Below are 20,224 nucleotides of genomic sequence, written 5' to 3'. Positions count from 1 at the left end.
TCTCCAATGGCACAGAAGCAAGGAATGGTTGGGATTGGAGAAGACCTTAAAGATTGTGCAGTTCCAATCCCCTGCCACGGGCAGGGACCCCTTCCACTGGAGCAGCTTGCTCCAAGCCCCTGTGTCCAACCTGGCCTTGAGCACTGCCAGGGATGGGGCAGCCACAGCTTCTCTGGGCACCCTGTGCCAGCGCCTCAGCACCCTCACAGGGAAGAGCTTCTGCCTTAGATCTAACCTGAACTTGCCCTGTTTCAGTTTGAACCCATCACCCCTTGTCCTGTGGCTGCAGTCCCTGATGAAGAGTCCCTCTCCAGCATCCTTGTAGTCCCCTTCAGACACTGGAAACTGCTCTGAGGTCTCCACGCAGCTTCTCTTCTCCAGGCTGAACAACCCCACCATGATCATGAATCAGCAACGTCAACCCCATTCATAGCCTATTGCACACCCGCTGCCGAGCGCCACCTGGAGGCAAACTCTGTCCTTCACCAATGTAGAGGGAATGGTGCCTGGAGAGCCAGGGTAACAAATGGCTCTAACTGCTCCGAGTCAAATATTCAGCAAAGATTCAGGTGGCTGTTGCTCTGAATACACGTTGTAGTAGAGACAGATAGTTCACGTTTGGCTGGTTGGGGCAGGCTGAAACCTGTTCAGGAACATACGTTTAAACTTAATAAGGTAACTCTAGGCTAAAAGCAGAATACAGCTCTTCTGCTAAAATAGCAAAAAAAACCCCTCCTGACATTGTGGTTTTAAGAAATTGAGGAAGAAAACACAGAGGAAACCAAAAGTTTAAGATGGAGATCACTTACATGACAGACTTCTGCTCTTTCCCACAAACCTTTTTTTTTTCCCTATCTGGTAGCTGATGCCTTCTCCAATTGCATTCTCCTTAAAGCAGGGAAACAACCCAAACCCTTGCCTTGCAGTCCTACACCCCAAAAGGCAGGCATCCAATGATTTCAGAGTATTACAAACCATTTTGCAGAGAGGCAATCAGTAAGATCCTCTTAAACAAGGAACCCTGGAAGGAGTCTGATCTAAACATCACATAAGCACCTTAAACACAAAACACACATTGCAAATGCTTTAAAAGACAAACCCTGCTTGCCTTAGTGGCCCTCAGAACAATTGTCATGTCTAACTCACCTTGTCCATTGCTGGTTTATAATCAGCCACACTTCGATCAGGATTTCAACAGGAAGAGGTTTGCATTCTGCAAGTCCTAAACAAGTGCTTTTGTACCACAAGTGGGCCCACACTCGTGTGACTTTCAGTTAGCAGTAATTAAGGCATGAAAGGGACATGAAGCACCCCACATCATCCATCTCCCAGACTGGGAGCAGCTGAGCAAGGAAACTAAACTGACAATTGTGTGCTGCTCTTCTTTATTCAGTGAGAAACATGAGAGATGCAATTGAACAACCTGCCTTTATCACCTCCAAGAGATGACAATGGTGCATACAAAAGGTCTTTGAGAATTGCCCTGTATTCATCCCATGCAGCTTTAGAACACTCTGCTGGCTTCTCGAACTTTGCAACACCAAAGCTCCACTTTAAAACAAGATGGGCATTGACTTTATTAATTAACCCATAAATAACAGTTTCTGCAATATCATATTTCAGTTTCTCAATCTATATCTGAAGAAAGTTCCGAAGTTTGGGGAATACTTTCAGTGCGTTCCGTGTAGTGACTTCTATAACTTCTTCAACTGGAATTCCTTTAATTCTGGCAACGTATTCTGCAGCAATGTAGATATTTTTTGGTTCATTTCTCACCTGAAAACAACCACCAAACAGGAACAAAATTACAGATCCCTACAGAATACAGGTCTTTCAGATTCAGTATGTCCTGGCACAACTGTGACACCTATACACGTATCTTCTTGGGTTATTCTTCCCTCTGCCCATTCCTGAATTACTTCCCCTTCCTCAGGCACACTGAATTGCTCATCTCAAAACATTCTCTTTCACCCTCTGTACCCATGCTTACACTACATCACTCTCCCGTGCCAGTAACTGACCTCCTTGAGGAGTGGGTTTGGATATACATACATAGAATTTCTTGCTCCCCATCATTTACCTGTTTTTCAGGCCCCAGAGCAGGAGAGTCAGTTTCCAAGCACATATTCTCCAGTGGTAACAGCTTCACAAGCTTCTGCTTCTTGAAGAAAGTAAGACAACTGTTAAACACCTCATGCACTTAGAGCTGTGGGGGAAGATGTATGAAGGGAGGCTACTTTTTGTGTTTAAAAGCAACATCAAAAGACCTTGGTGCCACTGTCTACTTTTATCAGGCATTTCAGAATGGAAGCAAGAATGCCAGGAACTGCTCAAGAAATCCTTCCAAATTAGGATTATCCTGTTTTCTAAATAGCTGAACTATTATCTAAACACTGAATCCATTGTTATTACATCATGTAGTTATACTGCACAATACACCTTAGAGTTGCCAATGCAATTTTACTTAGCTAGTTTTCTGTATGTATATATATTTCTGTGGCTTCTTCTCATGTCTGTTTTACCCCTCAGCCCCACTTTGCTTTCCTTTCTCCTCCTAACCCTACCCCCATCTATATCCATCCCTCACCCCCATCTCTGCTTCAATCCTGCCTTTTCCTTACACTTCCTGAGCTTATCACAGAAAGCAATGATGGTGCAGGATGGAAACAGACTGCTCCAAAATCAGAAGTCAGCACAGCCTGTGGCAGCTCAGAGTATAAATTAAAAGAGCAGCCTCACAAAACCAAGGGCTGAACCTGACCAATGCTGACTGTAAGTGATTTAGCTGTGTCTTTCCTGGGCACACTTGGTGATACAGTTCTTCCAGGGTCCGTAACTTAGCCAACTGTGAGCAGATTTCCTTTTGAACAGAAAGTGCTGGGACACAAACTAGTTCTTTTCCACATCATGTCCTGCTCTAGGACAGTACAGTTACAGAAGCTTCTGAAGAAAAGTTCACCAGAAACCACATGAAAATGAGGAAAAAAATCACCTATTTTCTCAATCCTTGTTTCTCAGGAATAGCTGAACTGGTTTAGCCAACTTTTCCCCCAAAAAGTCAGCTACGGCAAAAATCCCAGGCAGAAATTGAGCCAAAGTAAAAATGAGCAACACTAAGAACTGAAACTTCTATTGAGAAGTGTCAGGTGACAGCAACCAAAGCGAGTACTGCCAGTCCCACTTCGAACTGTAGACTTCAACAGGCATGTTCTTGAGCTGTCACATTTGCCATCATGACAAGCTGTCAGGTATTACCTGCAATGCAAGCAGCAAACCCCTTTAAACGTTACCTGTTCACTCCTTATAATGGAAGGAGGAATGGAGAAGAAGTATCCAGCTTTCACCCCTTCCATTGCAGCAGATGGCTTTCCATCAAAGGCATGGAGCAACACCTTGGTAGCACCTTGGAGAAGAGAAGCAAATCAAACCATCAGCAGGGTTTACAGTAGGTCTGCAACATCAGCTTCCAACGGGATCTCAGTCCCATAAGGAATGGACATCAAATCTCTGCACTGTTCCTCCTAAGTTTAATGTACACAAACTGATCTGAGGACATGGCACAACAGAAGAAACAATGCTAACAAAAGCCATGACAGAGAAAACTCCTTAAAAACATACCTTGTTCCTTTAAGAGGTTAATGGTCGGTCTTCCAGCTGAGCGGGAATGAACATTTCTGCACAGCAAGGAGATAAGGCATTAGGAAACTCAGCAAAATACTTTTTTTTGGACAAAACACAAATAAACAGCAGCAGCTTGGGATGAAAATAACTACTCTGTAGTACACCTTTATCAGGAGAAAAAAACACAAATCATTTTAGCTACAGTGAAGATGCAGCAACAACATAGCAAGGGCAGGACATAGAAGATGACTGTATTCAAGTGGAAACACAGGGAAAGTTCTATAATTGAATATCAGACTGGAGGCAGCCAGGACACTAATGCCAGTTTAATCCATAATTATAAATCCTGGGAAATATTTCCTCATGTTACTGAAATCTGGCAAATTCTCATACCAGTATAAATACCACCTACAAAGGCAAATCCAGTCTTCTCGCTATCTCAATCTGCTTGATCAAAACCTGTCTTTGTCCTTCCTTCTGTTCATCCGTGCTGGCAAATCTGGGAGTGAAATCTAGTCCAACCTACAGTACGAGAAGTGAAAACCTTTAACAGACCTAGCATTTGACTAAACCACAATACCACATATAAAGGCAGCAAATGCTTCAAACCCACAGGCATTTCAAAACATATATATTAGAGACTGCAATTAAAATGAGCTCAACTGCAGCTGAACTCAGAAAGAAATCCATCCTCAGCCATAAGCTTCTCAACTGTGAAAGCACTTGTGAGCAAATAAGTAAGCCTCTCCAGTACCAACACACAAAAGGCTGACTCTACCCTGGAGCTTTCAAGCCTCAGTTTATAAACAAATGTAAAGACAAGAGACAACATATGGATACAGACAAGAAGGATCACAAGAAAAACGGACTGTACAGGCTAGTGAGGTGTAGTGCAGTCATAGCTCAGCCTAACTTCATCAGGGAAGAAGGAAGGCAGGATCTGAATGAGGGTAACAACGTGACTTGACACTTCACAGTATCAGAGAACAGGTCCAAAGACATTTGGGTGTAAGGCAATATAGCATGATTATGCAACCTTCCTATGAAATCCACCAGCATAAATGTCATCTATTTCCTAATAATGACAAAGAAGGAAAAGAGGGGAACAGCAAAACTGTGAAGGAAAGCACATTAAGAGAATTACAAATCAGACTTAGTGCTTGTTCAGACTGACAGCAACACTTACTGCATACACAAAACCAGGTATTCACTAAGTTTTTGTAATTCTGGTGACAGATGGAACCACACAATGGTTTGGGTTAGGGTTAGGGAAGGGACTAAAGCAGGCTGCTCCAAGCCCCTGTGTCCAACCTGGCCTTGAACACTGCCAGGGATGGGGCAGCCACAGCTTCTCTGGGCACCCTGTGCCAGCGCCTCAGCACCCTCACAGGGAAGAGCTTCTGCCTTAGATCTAACCTGAACTTGCCCTCTTTCAGTTTGAACCCATCACCCCTTGTCCTGTCGCTGCAGTCCCTGATGAAGAGTCCCTCTCTTCATTCAATGCCAAAGACGCTGCCAAAGTCACACACATTTAGACAAGTTACGGGATTTTACTTACTTCCCCAATCCCCACCAGTTTATCTTTGTAGAGTTCTATAAGTGGCAATGCAGCATCCAGATCCTGCAAGAACAAATCACAGATGCAACCCTCACTGCCCTTACCAGATAGAAGGGTTTTGAACTCAGCAAACTCTTATGATTAAATTGGAGTTCCCTTCATCAAGCTTAAACTCTGTACCTTAAAACTTGCTATTACTGGGAGTTGTGTGGTCAGATTCCAGAAACCTGCAGGATTTCCCTTCTTTACATTGTGACCCTTTACTTCAAGTCATCCTTCTATAGGAGCAGCAGTAATTAAAATAAAGGCTGCAACAGCTCCTCAGGTTTTTCAGGCTAAGGGCACGAACCATTGCCTTCCACTTCCCATGCTAACAAAGGGACATCTGCAAACACACGGGTGCTGTTCACTGTAAGCAAAGCACTCACCTGGGACTTCTACAGCCTGTTTTACTACAGTAACACGGCCAGATGCCTGCAGTGAACAATTCTGCCTTAGGGCTAACGCAGACAAACGGATGTGCTAAGAGACCCTGGGATTCGCTCTGCTGGGTCTTTTGTATTACAGACGAGCAAGAAAAATCACTGGGCAGATCTAAGTTAAATCAGGCAAACCGGAGCACTCCATCATCTGCCCTGAGCGGTCCCGGCTGTATTCTGCAGCCGAGCTGACTATGTGTGGTTTACCTTCAATGTAACGCTGCGCTGCTCCTCTGGTGAAACCTCCTGAACCGGGTGAACTCCCAGGCACGGGAAAACAAACCCTGGGAATCTAGGCATGGAATGCGTGAGAGAGACTGCACAGAAAGCGCGTTTACAGCCAACATGGCCTGACCAAAGAAGAGGGCAGCGAGTCCCCCATCAGCTCCCATTGGGGTGGGGGGACACAGCGGGAAGGGTTCTAGGACGCGGAAGGGAGGGGGGGCTCCGGGACACGATGTGAGCTCCAAGCCTCCCCTCCCGCCTCGCACCTCTCCGACAGCGCCAGGACGCTCGGGAACTCCGCCGCCTGCTCCGACACCACGACGAGGGCCGACACCGCCGCCTGCAGCACAAAGAAACCCCCGCGCCGTTGAGGCGAGGCCGGGCCGGGGCCTGGGGCCGCGGGTCGCTGCCGGGCTCCTCACCTGCTGTGCCGCCCGCACCACGTCCGCCACGTCCTGCAAGAGACACGCACCGCCTCAGCGACAGGGCCAGGGCCGGGGCCGGCACCGCAGCCACCCGCCCGTCCGCGCCTCACCGCCTGGAAGCAGGGCGCGGCGAGGTGGCAGTGGCAGTCCAGCGGCCCCGCCGCCATGCCGCGCCTCGGGCGGGGCGGAAGAGGCGGGGGGGCCGCGGGTTCTGCTTCCGGGCCGGCATTTCCCTCCGTGCTAGGCGGGAAATGGCGGCCCCAGCGCCGGTGCTGAGCCCGGGCCCCGGCGGGCGGGACGCGCGGGTGCGGTGCTGCTTGCGGCGCGGGCTGGCCGAGGCGATGGAGCTCTGCGCGCCCTTCCTGCGGGCCCTGGAGCAGGGGCAGCCGGGCGGGCCCGCCACCGCGGGGGATGCGCTCTGGGTGAGGCTGGGGGGGAGCGGCCTGGCCCAGCGACACCGCGTCTCGAATGCTGGCAGAGGCCCGGCACCAGGCTGAGGTGTTCGCGTTAGCTTAACGGGTTTGTGTTTGCTACGAGAGGGACATGGAGGTGCTGGAGCGGGGCCAGAGAAGGGCAACGGAGCTGGGGCAGGGCCTGGAGCCCAAGTGTGATGGGGAAGGGCTGAGGGACCTGGGGGGTTCAGGCTGGAGAAGAGAAGGCTCAAGGGAGACCTGATGGCTGCCTACAACTGCCTGAGAGGAGGATGGAGCCAGGAGGGGCTGGGCTCTGCTCCCAAGGAACAAGGGATGGGACAAGAGGAACCGGCCTCAAGCTGCACCAGGGCAGGTTTAGATGGAGCTGAGGAACAATTCCTGCCCCAGAGGGTGCTCAGGCATTGGAAGAGGTTGCCCAGGGCAGGGCTGCAGTCACCGTCCCTGCAAGTGTTCACACAGTGTGGAGATGAGGCCTCAGTGCCATGGGTTAGTGGTGGCCTTGGCAGTGCTGGGCAACGGTTGGAGCAGATGAGCTTGAAGCGCTTTTCCAACCCGGTTGAATCTATGGTTCTACCCAGCTGAGCCACAAACACGGCTGTTCACCCTGGCAGGGCTGACGTGGGCAGGGCAGCGAGGCTTGAGCAGCCTTTCCAGCGGCAGGCATCATGTACATGGAGGATGCTTCCTAAAGCCTCCTTCCTGGGGAGGGCTCCTGGAGAAGCTGAAGGAGGGTTTCTCAAGCTCTCCTCTATCTTGCAGAACTTCAAAACAGCGGTGCAGGAGAATGTCACCATCAATGGGCAGCCCTGGGATGAGACTCAAGATGACTCCAAGCCACAGAGTGGTATGTGTGTGTTTCCATTCATCTCCTGCTGGGTGGGTTTGTTTTGGTTTCTGCTTGTGGTTTGTTGAATTGGGCAGTGGTTGTAAGGTTGCTTACGGAGCAGGGGAGGTCCAACTCCAGCTCATATGTGCCTGTGTAAAGATGTTTAGTGTCGCACTGTGCGAGCATGATTCTTGCAGAGCAGTGCTTATAAATGAAAATAAGAGTTATCAAGATGTTTAGGGACCTGTATCCAAGAGAAAAGAGACAGGCAAAGTGCTTTATGTGAAGGACTGTTGCTTGTTTGACACTTCTCTCAAGATCCTTATCGATCTTGAGGCACAAGCTCCAGCTATCACTAATATGGTGCTTACATAACTTAAAGGATTTGCTCTTGACTACCACAGAAAAGTAGCATATAGACTGTCCCAAAGTAGTTGACGTTAACATGGGGGAAAATAAAGGTTTATCTAAGTTTAATGGCAGCAGGCTTGTTGGAAAGTCTTCAGCAAGCTTTTCAGAAGTTGGCGTTTCGTAGCAAGACTTTTCATTTGGGAGGTTAGGAAAGAGCATGTTCTATTTCATCAGTTTCTCCTATCAGAATAAAGGTAATTTACAAAATTTAACAAAATGGGGTAAGGTGACCTATTTTAAAGCTAGAACACAGCAATAGATCCAAGTCCAGTGACCTCCCATCCTCTCTGGACAGTCAGTTTCTGTGTTTGACAGTTCCTGTTGGAATTCTAGTTACTGCAATATATCTATTGCCTCTCATCCGCCTGTTGCACATCTCTTGAGAGAAGGGCCTGCCTCTGTCCTCTCTAGAAACACCCTTTAGGTATCTGAGGATAGCAGTTAAGTCACCCCTTAGCTGAACTTACAGGCTGAGCAAACCCAGCTCCCTCAGCTGCTTGTCATACATTGTCTGCTCCAGATGCCAGTCTTTTTGCTGCTTGGAATTGTTGCCGTACGCAGTGACACTGTCTCCCAGAGCATCCAAGCTAGGATGTTATGGCTTAGCAGGTGGGAACTGTGGCTGGATCATTGAGCTCAGAGGGTAGTGTTCAGTGGTTCATACTTTTACCTCGGGACTGATGACAAGCAGAGTTTCTCAGGTGTCTGTTCTGGGACCCATTCTTGTTAGTGCCTATCCCAAGACCTGAAAAAGGAGATGGAAAGTGCCTTCACCCTGTTTGCAGGTGTCATCAGCCATGGTGGGGTGCAGTGAATATGCTCAAGGGCAGCCCCATTCAGTAGAATATAAACAGGCTGGAGAAATGCATCTGGGAATCTCATAAAATACAGCAGGACAAAAGCAAAGCCCAAAACCTGCAGAGGTGTGGGATGAAAAGGACCTGCGGGTGCTGGCGGGCTAACCATGAGCCAACTTAGTATATTGTTTCAGCAGGAGTGTAGTCAGTAGGTACAAAAAAGTGGTTATTTGCCTTTACTCTGCATGTGCTGGAGCACATCTGGACTACTACACTCAGTTTAGGACCCACCCCCAGTACAGGAAAGTTGTTGATAAGCTGGAGTGAGTTCATCAGAGGCTGCCAGGTGGCCAGAGGACTGGAGCACTTGCACTGTGAGTTGAGACTGAAGGAACCGACTTCTTGAGCCCAAAGAAGACAAGCCAGCCTTCCAGTACCCACAGGGAGGTTACTGAGAACACAGAGCCAGGCTGTTTATAGAGGTGTGCAGTGGGGGAACAAAAGGCAAGGCTCACACTGAAAGGGGAGATTCTGACTTGATGTAAGCAAGTAAAAACTCACATCAGGGTAACTGAGCATTGGAAAAGGTTGCTCAGAGAGCTTTTGCAGTCGCCAGCACTGGAGGCTTCCAATAACCAGCTGGACAAAAGTGTTTGGAGCAACCTGGTTTGAACTGGGAGTTGACTGCTGTGAGCAGGAGGCTTGAGTCACAAGAGCCTTCCCGAGGGCCCTTATAGCCTGAGGGACCTTGTGCTGGGGACACTGGCCAAGATCTCTTTGTGTCAAAAGAACCTAGTAGTATGCCTGTTGCTGCTATTTAATATACAAATTAAGCAAGTGGCTAAAATTACTGCTATTTATATCTAACATATATACTATGTTTATATTTACTGTCTTTTGAATAATAATAGTAGAGATTCTTGGTAGTCTGGTGTCCAGAGAAAGCTTCAATACCATTCGTTTGCTTCCTCCGTTAGCATTAGGTATTCTTTGCCTGCAACTTGATGCTTTTTACAGTTGCACAAAGCTGAAAATACAGATATGTTGAACTGGCTGTGGAGAGGGAGCTCCTTGAACTCTTTTGGTTAGGAAGCTTCTGCAGTTGTAGTTGTAGAATGATAAAACACCAATTCCTTTGACTATGAGGTCAAAAATGCATTGATCTTGTGATGCAAAATGCCAAAATGATTCAGGCTCACTTCACTAATTCGGATTTGTCCAAAAAATTCTCAACAGGGTTTTCTTAACAGGAAAACTTTGTCCAGATAGATGTTATTTTCAGTAAGTTCTCCTTTGTCTGTACAAGTCTAACTTAATGTCAGCTGAGATACTGCCACCTTCCTGCAGTTGGTGTAAGGACTGTATTGTGCTTTTCAGTTTCACTTAAATTTACTCATGTGCCTGCCTATCTCTGATCCAGTTGGAATCACTCAGTGATCTGGCATTTTGAGCCTCCAGTATTTACAGTGACCAGTGGCTCAAACGCTTCCTCTCTGTACTTGAATGATTTCATGGTGATCCTAAACCAAACAAACCCACAAACTCTTAAAACCTTGAGTTTTCCTTTCTGAGGTTTACAGTCACCTGAGTCTGCAGGGGTTGACCCAGAGAAGGTGCTCAGAATCAGTCTTTACCATAGGTGGAAAACGTTGCATGGCATGCAAGTTGTGCTCAAGACATTAGTGGGAACAGTGAATATATCTTCAGTAGGGTAGGAGTAGTGAAAACACCAATTGAAAGCTGAACATATATTCTAGGTACTGAATCTTGAGAGTGGAAAAGCAAGTTACGAAAGTTAGGGCCTACCACATAGAGTCTCTTGGGCCTCTGATTTTGAAAGCAGATATGTTTTGGGTTTATGCAAATCCTTCCAACTAGGAGTTACAGGTGTCATCAGGATGCAGAGTATTTCCAGGAGCTGTGTTTCATTGTCATGTTCAACTGCATGTTTGTGCTCTATATGAAATACAATCAGGTGGCTTCAAATGACTCTTTGGATAGTTGGTGTTTGCATAATGCTTGTAGTTTACACAGATAAACCATTTTTCTTGCTGCATCTTGTGTTGCTTTTCTTCACTTGGAAAACAAGTTCCTTCAAAAAAGAGCAATTTCTTTGTGAGACATTCTTCATATCTTCAGAGTTCATAAAGAAATAGGGGTTTGATTTTTTCCCCAGGTGATTCTCTACCTCCCCATGCCCCATGTTGTGCTTCCATTACTGTATTGCCTTGCAAAGCAGATAAAAGACATATTTCTCTCTTCATTGATAGTTATGCATGGTTTCTTATTGCAGATCTAAAACTCTCTTTTTGTTAAGACTTTGTCTCAAAAATAAGAAAACCAACAAAAACGTAGAATTCCTACAATAACTTGGTGTGTTTGTCAATTTTAGGTTCCAACATTAAAATTCTTGAAGATGAATTTGATAAACTAATAGTAGTGACAACAACCAAGCGTAAGCAATGGCCTAGAAAGATACTGATTCATGCTATCCAAGCTGTGAAAGCAGAGCAGGAGTTGTTGGTGAGTATCCTATGATTTTCAGAAAACCTTTGCATATACTAGCTGCTGATCATCTGGAACTTAAAAAATAACCTTGACCTTTAAGCTTCTTCCCATAGTTGCTCTGGATTCTTTGCATTATAGTGAAATTCAGTTCTTTGCATTAGTTGGCTCTTTGGTAAAGTGAGGGTTACTACAAACCATTGTGACTGTGAGTGAACTGCGCTTGTGGCGCATTCAGCAAGTTAGTTAAACAGATTGCTTTATCTCATGATTTACAAGCCAGTATTCACCTAGTTACCCAGATGTCAAATCTGGGTTTCTGAAATCCTTGGCTGAGGGCTGGTTGAAGTACTAAATGTTCTGTTATGTACAGATACAAGTGGCAGTACAAGAGGTAATGACCTCAAGCCACACCAGGTGATGTTTAGACTGGGTATTAGGACACTGTCATCCAGAGGGTGATCAGATGTTGAAACAGACTGAATAGGGAAATGGTGGAGTCACCATCCCTGGAAGTGTTCAGAAAACGTGTAGGTGAGGCCCTCAGTGACGTGGTTTAGTGGTGAACTTGGCAGTCTTGGGATAATGGTCGGACTTGATGATCTTAAAGGTCTTTTCCAACCTAGCTGATTCTGTGATAGACATTATGATGTGCAGGCTGTTCAAAAGGTGGCTGTGTTTTCCTAAGCGGTTTATTGAGCTGAGTACTTAAGTAACACTGTGTAAGTACTTCCAGTAAAGAAAGAAAAAAAAAAAGGTAATGTGGATTAATGAATAGATGCAGTAATTTCTCTGGGTTTTTTTTTGATACTGAGTGTAATTACTGGCATTAAACAGCTTAGTCTTGTCCTTGGTTGCTGCGTTTCTTTCCTGCTAAGTTAGATCTGCCTTTTGCTTACCTGCTGATTAATTAGGACTCAGTTTCCTTGGGGGAAAAAAGGAAAAACAACAATGACAAGAGGCAGTGGGAATAAGTAGAAATACAGGAAATTCCATGTAATTGTTAACAAAAAACCCAGCTGTGATGGTAGTCAAACCATTGGCATAGGTTGCCCAGCGAGACTGTGGAGTCTCCAGCCTTGGAGATGCCCTTTTCCTGCTGCTGAGCTCTTCCAGGTTTTACACCACTACAACTAGATGATCACCATATGAGTTTTCAGTCAATACATTCTGTTGTGTTTGACAATGTTCGTTCTTCTGCTTGGAGTTGTTACTGTAAGGTTGCTAAGAAGATCCGTCAACTGTGGAAAAATTGCTCTAGTACAACTACAGGGAGGAATAAATAGCTTTCCTCCTATGTCCTTGATAGAAGGAGGTTGAAGGGTTGAAGTGGAGAACTGGAGAAAAATAGTAACTTCGAGATGGTATAACTTACATTGTCATGTCTTTGTGTTTTTTTCCTTCCCCATTAGATACTTCTAATCCCACCATTGATATAACTAAATATTAGTTGTATTTGTTATTTAATATTAGTTAACTTCATGTCACAATTAACTGATGTCAAGTCACAAGACTCAGAGTGGGACCAAAAAGCCATACAGCCTGACCTGTGAAGCAGAGTGTTCATACTTATGCATATGTAGTTGCAGGACTAGAATGTAGTCATTGCAATAGTTTTCTTTTTCTTAGCTTTTGTTTTAATGTACCCTTTGTTTGGGTTTGCTCCCCTGTGAAAGTGTACTGCTGGTTTTGTGAATGGCTCCTTCAAAACCAGAGCAGCTTTTTCCTCTGTTGTGCAGCAGGTGGCAATGCATCTTCTAGAACTGGATTCAGTTTAGTTCTCAGGCTTTAGTAACTACAATTATGCAAGCTACAGCAGATTTTGGAGATGTTTGCGTTGACTGTCACTCTGTTAACCAGAATGCTATTTCCAGTAGCTATCTGTAAACTCTCACACTTTCCTTATCTGAACAATTCCACCACCATCATTTTGTATTAGCCTTTCTCTGTTGTTCTTTCTGCTCTGTGTACATTAAATATCTATTAAACCAAGAGGCTGTTTCAGAATCGGTCTTTGTTTTGAATATGCAGATGCTCTACCAGCCTGTGGTACCACGAGAGGAGATAAGATCACCACCTTCTCAAGGTAAAGATTTCATGCGGAGGGCAGCTGCCTGAGGAAACACTGCCTACCTGATTGGCCAGCTGTAAATGTTGAAGAGGTTTTCTTTCTTTGAACTTGCTTAAATAACTATCTGAAGCAGCTAGAAGTTTGTCATGACTGCATGTAGTGCTGCATCAGTTCATTGTGTTCATTGCTCTTGTTTAGGTGCTGTCTGCTGTCAAGCACTGTACTTAAAGGTGGATTGGGTAGAAATTGTCACAGAGCTACTACTCTCAATAGGTTTTCTTCTTCGCTGCTGGTGGAGGCCAGATAGGGAACTAAATGGATTACTGAAATTATACTTTGACCATTCTTGTGTTCCTTCTATATGAATACTAGAAATGCTTCTGTCTCTCTTCCTAATCAGTCAGTTTCTTCAGGGAATTGAAAGCACTCACCTAGTACTCAGTGACGGCAGTGTGGACTCTCCTAACTTGCAGAGGAAGCATCAAATTTTATCCTGCCTCTGACATATGTACGGGTTGATGAAGAAACAAAACTGGAAACAACACCATGAGTTTGCTCCATGCTTTTGAAAGACTCCTTATACAGACTTCTTGGAATGAGGCAGTGTATTTTGCAGTTGGTGATTGGGACGTACTTCTTTTGAGGCTGGCCTTAAGAAATGGAAATGTTTGTCTTGCCTGTTCTTAAGTATTGAAAAATTACACAATTTACCAATGTTGTTCTAAGTTGAAAAGTGTGGTGACAGAACCTTCACTATGAATTGCTGCACGTGGTTTAAACCTGATGTCACAAGCAGTGGTGTTTAAGTTCGAGAAGCTGAGCTTAATCTTCGAGATCTCACCCTGCTGATCTGGCTGCATTCTAGTCATCATTTCCTCTTTGTAAACAGGAGACATTGCTTCCAGAAATGCCAGCCTGTGCAGCTAATAGGAGCAGTAAAGAGTGTCACTTCATGGCTGAGTTGCTTTTAGTTTCTAGTATCCAGGTCTATGCTTTTCTGATGTGAATCAACTACTCCTTGCAAGTTAGTAACAGCTTGCACTATGTATTGCCCTTTTAGGTTGGGTAACAGCAAAGTCCTAGCTAAGGTAGCGTAGAGTTTGTGCTGAATTTTAGTATTATGTAGTCTTTGGGAAGTTTATGTATCCCAGTTTAGCACGTACAGTGGCCAGAAACCAAAAATATTTAGATTACTCAATACCTTTCGTTTCCTTTTTTCATTTCCCTATGTTTTGGAAAGCTTTAAGCACTGAGGAATATAACGATGTGCATGTCAAGCTGCACGCCTGCAGGCACATTTCATTTAGCTGTCAGCCCTTCTGTATAACTGGAATAATCAAAGGAATTATATTTACTGAACTCCTTCCTTGCTTTTTCATAGGATCACCAATTTTCTAATCCAAATACTCTCCTGTAAGAATGCTTCATTATAGACATGTCCTTTTAGAGGGTGTCCATTCATAGGCCTCTGTGGTGTGTTTAAAGACGCTGCTGTTGAACTACCTCTCCTTCTGAGCTCTGAATGATGGTGCATTTTAGTATCCACGTTCATACATGGGTCATGCGTTCTTCAACCATCCCTGCTCAGCACATCGGGCATCTAAAGAGACTGTTTAACCAAGCACCATCTCTTGCTGCTCACTCTCACTGTGTTTCAGCAGGGGATCACTGTCACCCTGTGCTAGAACACAGTGATTGACTTAAGCTATCTTCACCATATAACATTTGCTTATCCTTTCATTTTAGGGTTTTGGTGGTGGTAGCATAGCATTGGAGACAGAATGGCAGAGAACATGCAAACCAGTTTTTGAAGAGTTGAATTTTTGAGTAAAGAATTATTATTGCTTGTAAATCAATCATCAAAAACATATATTGTGTTGATGATGTTATCATATTGCTACTGCAATCAAATATCTGCCATTTCCTCCCAGTATTCTGCACCTGCTGCCTACTTCAGTGTTCCTGAAAGCTTCTTTTTCTTTCTTTGCTTATTAAGCCAGGAGAATTAATGCAGTTCATGTTGTTTATGCTTGGTTCTGGTTTAGTCTTGGTGCTAACGCTTGATAAGCTCAGCCAGGAGAAAAATGTAACCTTTATTGTAAAAGCCGACTTGTTGGAGCTCCTTAAAAATGGGTTTACTTTACCTCACTTTCTCCACAGTTATGTTTTCATGCAGTTTTATTCAATGTAATATGAACTTGAAAGGTTGAAAACAGCTCTTTTTCTGTTCTCTTCCTTTGTGTCAAACACTGTGTCTCATGTTTTATATAAGCTGTAGGCTTTCTAGTGAAGAACTTTATGGCTTGTGATAGTTGAGACTGCTAGTCACTTCTACATGTTAAAGAGTAATAATAGTAAGATAAAACATACAAGCTCTTGTCCTCAATGCCATAATGAAAGGGATGTGTCGTAGGTTTAAGTTTATATTGGGACCCCACTGCTTTTCTGTTTGATTTCTAAGCAGATAGTGGGGGAAGGAAAGTTGTGTTTCAGAAGTTCATTTGGGCTTTGTGTTTTTTCTGTAGATGCTTACATCGCAGATCTGAAGCAGGTGACGGAAATGGCATCCAAACACATCAGAGGAGCAATGAAGGTGAGATCTCTGTGCTCTGAGAAGATAATCTTCAGTTTCTTGATCTGATAAATATGTCAGAGAACAGGAGTTCTAACCTATCTTGGCTGTGGATTTGTACCAGAAAGCCTGTGTATGTATTGTTCAAGTAGGTTAATCTTAGGGTTGGACTGCTGAAGTTCCATCTGTAAAGCATTACATCTCACATGGTGGTGAGGAAGATGACCCTGTGCCTGTATGTGTTTTTTACAGAGATTTTAGAGCCTGCAGCATCTGAAAACTAAAACATATTTTGAAGACCTGAACGACTTCATATAGCATGTGACATTTATTACTTCAGTACCAGCTTAGACATGAACCTGTGCTGTTCCTGTGCTACTCAGCTTGGAGATGTAATGCAGGAACATTGAAACTTGGCATACTCCTTGCATGGCTTCTTGAGCAGAGAGCCTTTTCACTCTTAGGCTGGTAGCTCTGAGTTACCAACCTTCACCTGCCACCCAAAGGATCCTTTCTGCAGCCTCTGAAGCTTTTGTGCCTGTCAGAATCTAATGATCCTACAAGGATGCTGGAGAGGGACTCTTCATCAGGGAGTGTAGCGATAGAATAAGGGGTGATGGGTTCAAACTGAAACAGGGCAAGTTCAGGTTAGATCTAAGGCAGAAGCTCTTCCCTGTGAGGCTGCTGAGGCTCTGGCACAGGGTGACCTGAGAAGTGGTGGTGCTCTATCCCTGGCATTTCAAGGCCAGGTTGGACTGAACCTGGGGTGACGTGGTCCAGTGTGAAGTGTCCCTGCCCATGGCAGGCGTTTGGAACTGGATGATCTTGAAGTCCTTTCCCTCCCTAACTATTCTCTGATTCTATGAACACATTTAATTCACTGTAACCATTACTTTCCCCGTGTAACATGAGATGGTTGGGTTTGTTTTTGCAGACTCTCCCAGGACTAATAGAAAGAGCAGAAGGTTTTTCCCAAGCGTTAACTTGGCAACCAAACTTGGAACTCTGCAGGCTGCAGCAAGGAGTCGTGGCGTGCAAAGAAAAGAAGCAAACCGATGTCCAAAATCTCTTCTCGCCAGGAGAGGTCACGCCAACAGACACTGGTACCAATAAAAATGTTTTGCTTAAAAGAAGAAAAGCTGTAGGTTCACCAGAAAGAAGACGCTACCCACTTCGACGGAGGAAGATTGCCCTCAGCACCTGAACTTCTCTTGTGCTATTTTCAGCTTGGAATCTCAGTTGTGCTCTTGTTCAGTGTGCTCAGGGTTTCTCTTAAAACTTCACCTCCCCTCTAATGCAGTGCTGTACGTGGGAGCTTCCTCAGTTATTTAGCCTTTGATCCTTCTGAATATTTCTATTTTTACTGCCACACTGGGGGTATATGAAAGCCTGCACATACCAGTAGCATCTGATACCCAGCAAATGGATTTGCTGGTGAACTCTCTTTGTTTTGCTCTTTTATTCCAGCATTTAGCTTGAGTCCTCATGCTGAGCACATGCTTTATGTACGTGGGCACCCTTTTGGTAAACCACTGAGTGCTCATTTACATTAAGCGTGTCTCTAAAGAGGTTGGAGACTGTCTAGCTGTCCTAATGCACTTTCATTTAGTACTAAGTTGGGTAGCTGTTTTTAAAATAAGTAAATTAAAAAGAAATTCACTGAAGGATATTGAAAACACCAGCTTTGATACGATGTCACAGGTTTTAGAGAATCCACACACAAATGGGACATTGGTCCCTGCTGTTCCACCTTTCCTGAACTCAGGTCAGCTGGGCTTATTTGCAGTCATATTTGGTTAAACTTGGAGTTTTAGCAGTTGTACATACCTACTTGTAGTGTACTCTTCTGAACAGGGATTCAGCCATCCGCATCTTCCCGTCAGCTATTTCACTTCAAGTAAGCCAAGTACACAGCTGGGGGTTTCCTGGACAATAGATCTACGCATTGCAGGATCTTGACTTGGGTCACATGTGCATTTGGGGTGTTTGACTAAACTGTAAAGATCAGTATAGGCTACCAGTAAGTGGTACTAAGTTGAGCTAGCTTGATTGATTTCTTCACACATTAGATTGCACAGTAGCACTAAATTGAGCATTGTGCCTTAACCGATCATAACTTGTCTGGTTTATGGTTGCATGTGCTTGTAGTAAATACTGATGTCTAATACAGAATGTTTGTCTTGCACAGTAAATGGAGAGGGCTTTTAGAAACTTTGTTAATGAAATGTACTGTGGGTAGAAGATAGGTCCATCTTCATGTCTAAGAGGCTGGAAACATTCAGAAAACACGTGACAGATTTTAGCATCATTTCTTTTGTAAAGGTGAGTACCTATATGAGACTTTGTGTATTTAATCATCTGTAAATACTTGCTTCCCGTCCTTGATGTATATTCCAATGTGTGTTTTTATACCAAGTAAATTAAATCAATTAAAGCAGATCAAAGTTTCAGATAATGTTGTTAGTTCTAATCCTGGAGTAGATGGTGACTGAACAGTGAAGACTTCAGAAGACATCTGTGTTAAATTTGGGATCCAGTAACTGAAGTAGCTCCCTTTACTGCCTTTGAACTCACAACTGTTATTAATCTGAGGGCTACAAAGCAGCTAATGTAAGAGAGGACAGGATGGGAGAAGGACTGGAGCTGAGAAGCTGTGGAACGTATGACAGGGACAGGTTTTCACACAGCGACTCGCTGTTGTAGCTGCTTTGAGCACGTGTGAAAATCCCCCCCATGGCTTCCTCCCTAAGATCCACAGGTACTCTTTAATCTGAGTGTTCCAAGAGTCTGAATGGCTCCCACTGTAGTATTTGAATGTTTTCTGTGCTAATAGGAGGATTCCCTGCTATTCTTTGTGAATGATGATAGGCAAGTACAGAAGTAGCTAGAATAAGCATACCTCTTAGAAGAGGTCCCATCAGAAATGGATGAGGTAGGACAAACACCTTCAGAAATAAGGAGGGAGAGCACCATGCATTAAGACTTAATAAGTGAATCCATGAGTCCACCCCACAGTGTCTGTTACTGTTAAGGATGCTTGGTCTGCATGGGATTTGAGGGAAGTGGGAATGGATGCCCTGAGTTCATTCCACAGCCCTTATTGCAACTGCAGCTGGGTGGAAGCAGAAAATGGGCACATCTGGAAACACTGGCAGGAGGAATAGTGAGAAGAAGGTTAAAGAAAACAAGAATCCAAATGCAGTGGAGAAAGTATGAACTCAGAACCCTCTGACGGCCACTGCTGCCCAAGGGGTGAGGGAGGGTGTCAGAGAACCTCCCTTTAAATGCAAGTTCCCTGGTGAGCTGAGCTTAAACACTTGAATGTTCAGCTGGCTGTTCATTTCTATAGCGAGTGGTAACTGCAGCTAGCTGTGCCTGGGAGTCTGCTCTTCCCATTGGCAGAAACAGATGAAATACTCCAGGTTTTCCCATTCCTTTTGTCCTTCAGTTAACTCTTCATAGAAATCAGCAGCGTTGTGCAAGTCAGGGGCTAATGAAGGCTTCCACTGCAATGTCACAACATCCAAACGCCTTATTTTTAGCTCGGCCACAATTGGTGTTGCATCAAGAAGTGTCTGGTAGTTTTTCTTTATATAGCCTTTGGATTTTGTAAGACAGCTGAATGGTGGTGGGTGCTTGGGAAGGTTTGCACACCATTGAGTTTCTTGGCTGCTTACGGTGAGGTGGAACATGTCACTGTTCCTTACCATGTCCTGTCAGTGATGCTGTTGTTGCTCATGGGGTGGAGAGTTGCATATTGGAGCTGTATCCTTGTGCATTTTGGCTCTGGGATTACAAACAGCACACTGGGAAGCTCCTCTTCCAAAGAGCTTCCCATGGACACTGACTGTTGGGAAGCTGGGGTGCTCTGACCTGTGCTGTGCTGAGCTGTGCTCAGCAGCTCTCCTCTGCCTGTGTGTAGGCTGCTTCAGTGCTGACAAAAATCACTGATAACTGCCATTATAAAGTGTAAGCTCAGCTGGCTGCGCTGCTCTCTGGGCTTGTTTTCTCTCCTGCATCGAGACAGTGCTGCCGTTACTGCTGCATTACCTGGAATTGCTGTGTAGGCATCTCTACAGATGTACCAGAGATAGCTTTAATACAAAGCAGAAATGTTACCACAAGCAAATTGTGACTTTTCGTTTCCTTTGTCACCTTGAACAAGACCAGGCTGCGTTTGGGTTCCAGGGACTGTCCCATGGCTTGTCCCATATTTGTGGGACCCTGGAAGCCTCTTTCCTCTATAGGTGCCAGGAGTTACTCAATGAAGCAGATGCTAAATTCTTGGTAAGCTGCTCAG

At 44.8% G+C, this 20,224-nt stretch overlaps 2 protein-coding genes across 5 annotated transcripts; one reads left to right on the top strand and one right to left on the bottom strand.

Moving 5' to 3' along the window:
* Positions 1 to 1,552: 1,552 nt before the first annotated feature.
* On the bottom strand, positions 1,553 to 6,501 carry TATDN3 (TatD DNase domain containing 3). Of its 4 annotated transcripts, none has more exons than XM_061348352.1 (10): positions 6,419 to 6,490; positions 6,306 to 6,338; positions 6,150 to 6,223; positions 5,866 to 5,950; positions 5,180 to 5,242; positions 4,034 to 4,143; positions 3,619 to 3,674; positions 3,291 to 3,403; positions 2,081 to 2,161; positions 1,553 to 1,776 (listed from the first exon to the last, which is right to left on the bottom strand). In XM_061348352.1, exons 1-10 carry the CDS (start codon positions 6,473 to 6,475, stop codon positions 1,633 to 1,635), a joined length of 816 nt encoding a protein of 271 aa, XP_061204336.1. In that variant the 5' UTR covers positions 6,476 to 6,490; the 3' UTR covers positions 1,553 to 1,632. The 4 variants fall into 4 exon arrangements, with proteins under 4 accessions (XP_061204336.1, XP_061204337.1, XP_061204334.1 ...); XM_061348353.1 differs by having other exon boundaries at positions 2,081 to 2,158; XM_061348350.1 differs by lacking the exon at positions 6,150 to 6,223 and having other exon boundaries at positions 6,306 to 6,501.
* Positions 6,474 to 18,368, top strand: NSL1 (NSL1 component of MIS12 kinetochore complex). Its single transcript, XM_061348349.1, is given in 7 exon segments — positions 6,474 to 6,537; positions 6,540 to 6,730; positions 7,502 to 7,586; positions 11,169 to 11,299; positions 13,313 to 13,367; positions 15,878 to 15,945; positions 16,859 to 18,368. Coding segments are annotated over 7 exon segments (864 nt in total). The 3' UTR covers positions 17,129 to 18,368.
* Positions 18,369 to 20,224: the final 1,856 nt, after the last annotated feature.

Source organism: Neopsephotus bourkii, unplaced genomic scaffold (assembly GCF_033783945.1).
Source record: "Neopsephotus bourkii isolate Nb327-2 ecotype Australia unplaced genomic scaffold, CSIRO-AGI_Nbou_v1 NB_354, whole genome shotgun sequence".
NCBI lineage: Eukaryota > Metazoa > Chordata > Aves > Psittaciformes > Psittacidae > Neopsephotus > Neopsephotus bourkii.
Note: the sequence above shows the minus strand (reverse complement) of the source record. Positions and strands in the feature narration are given on the sequence as shown.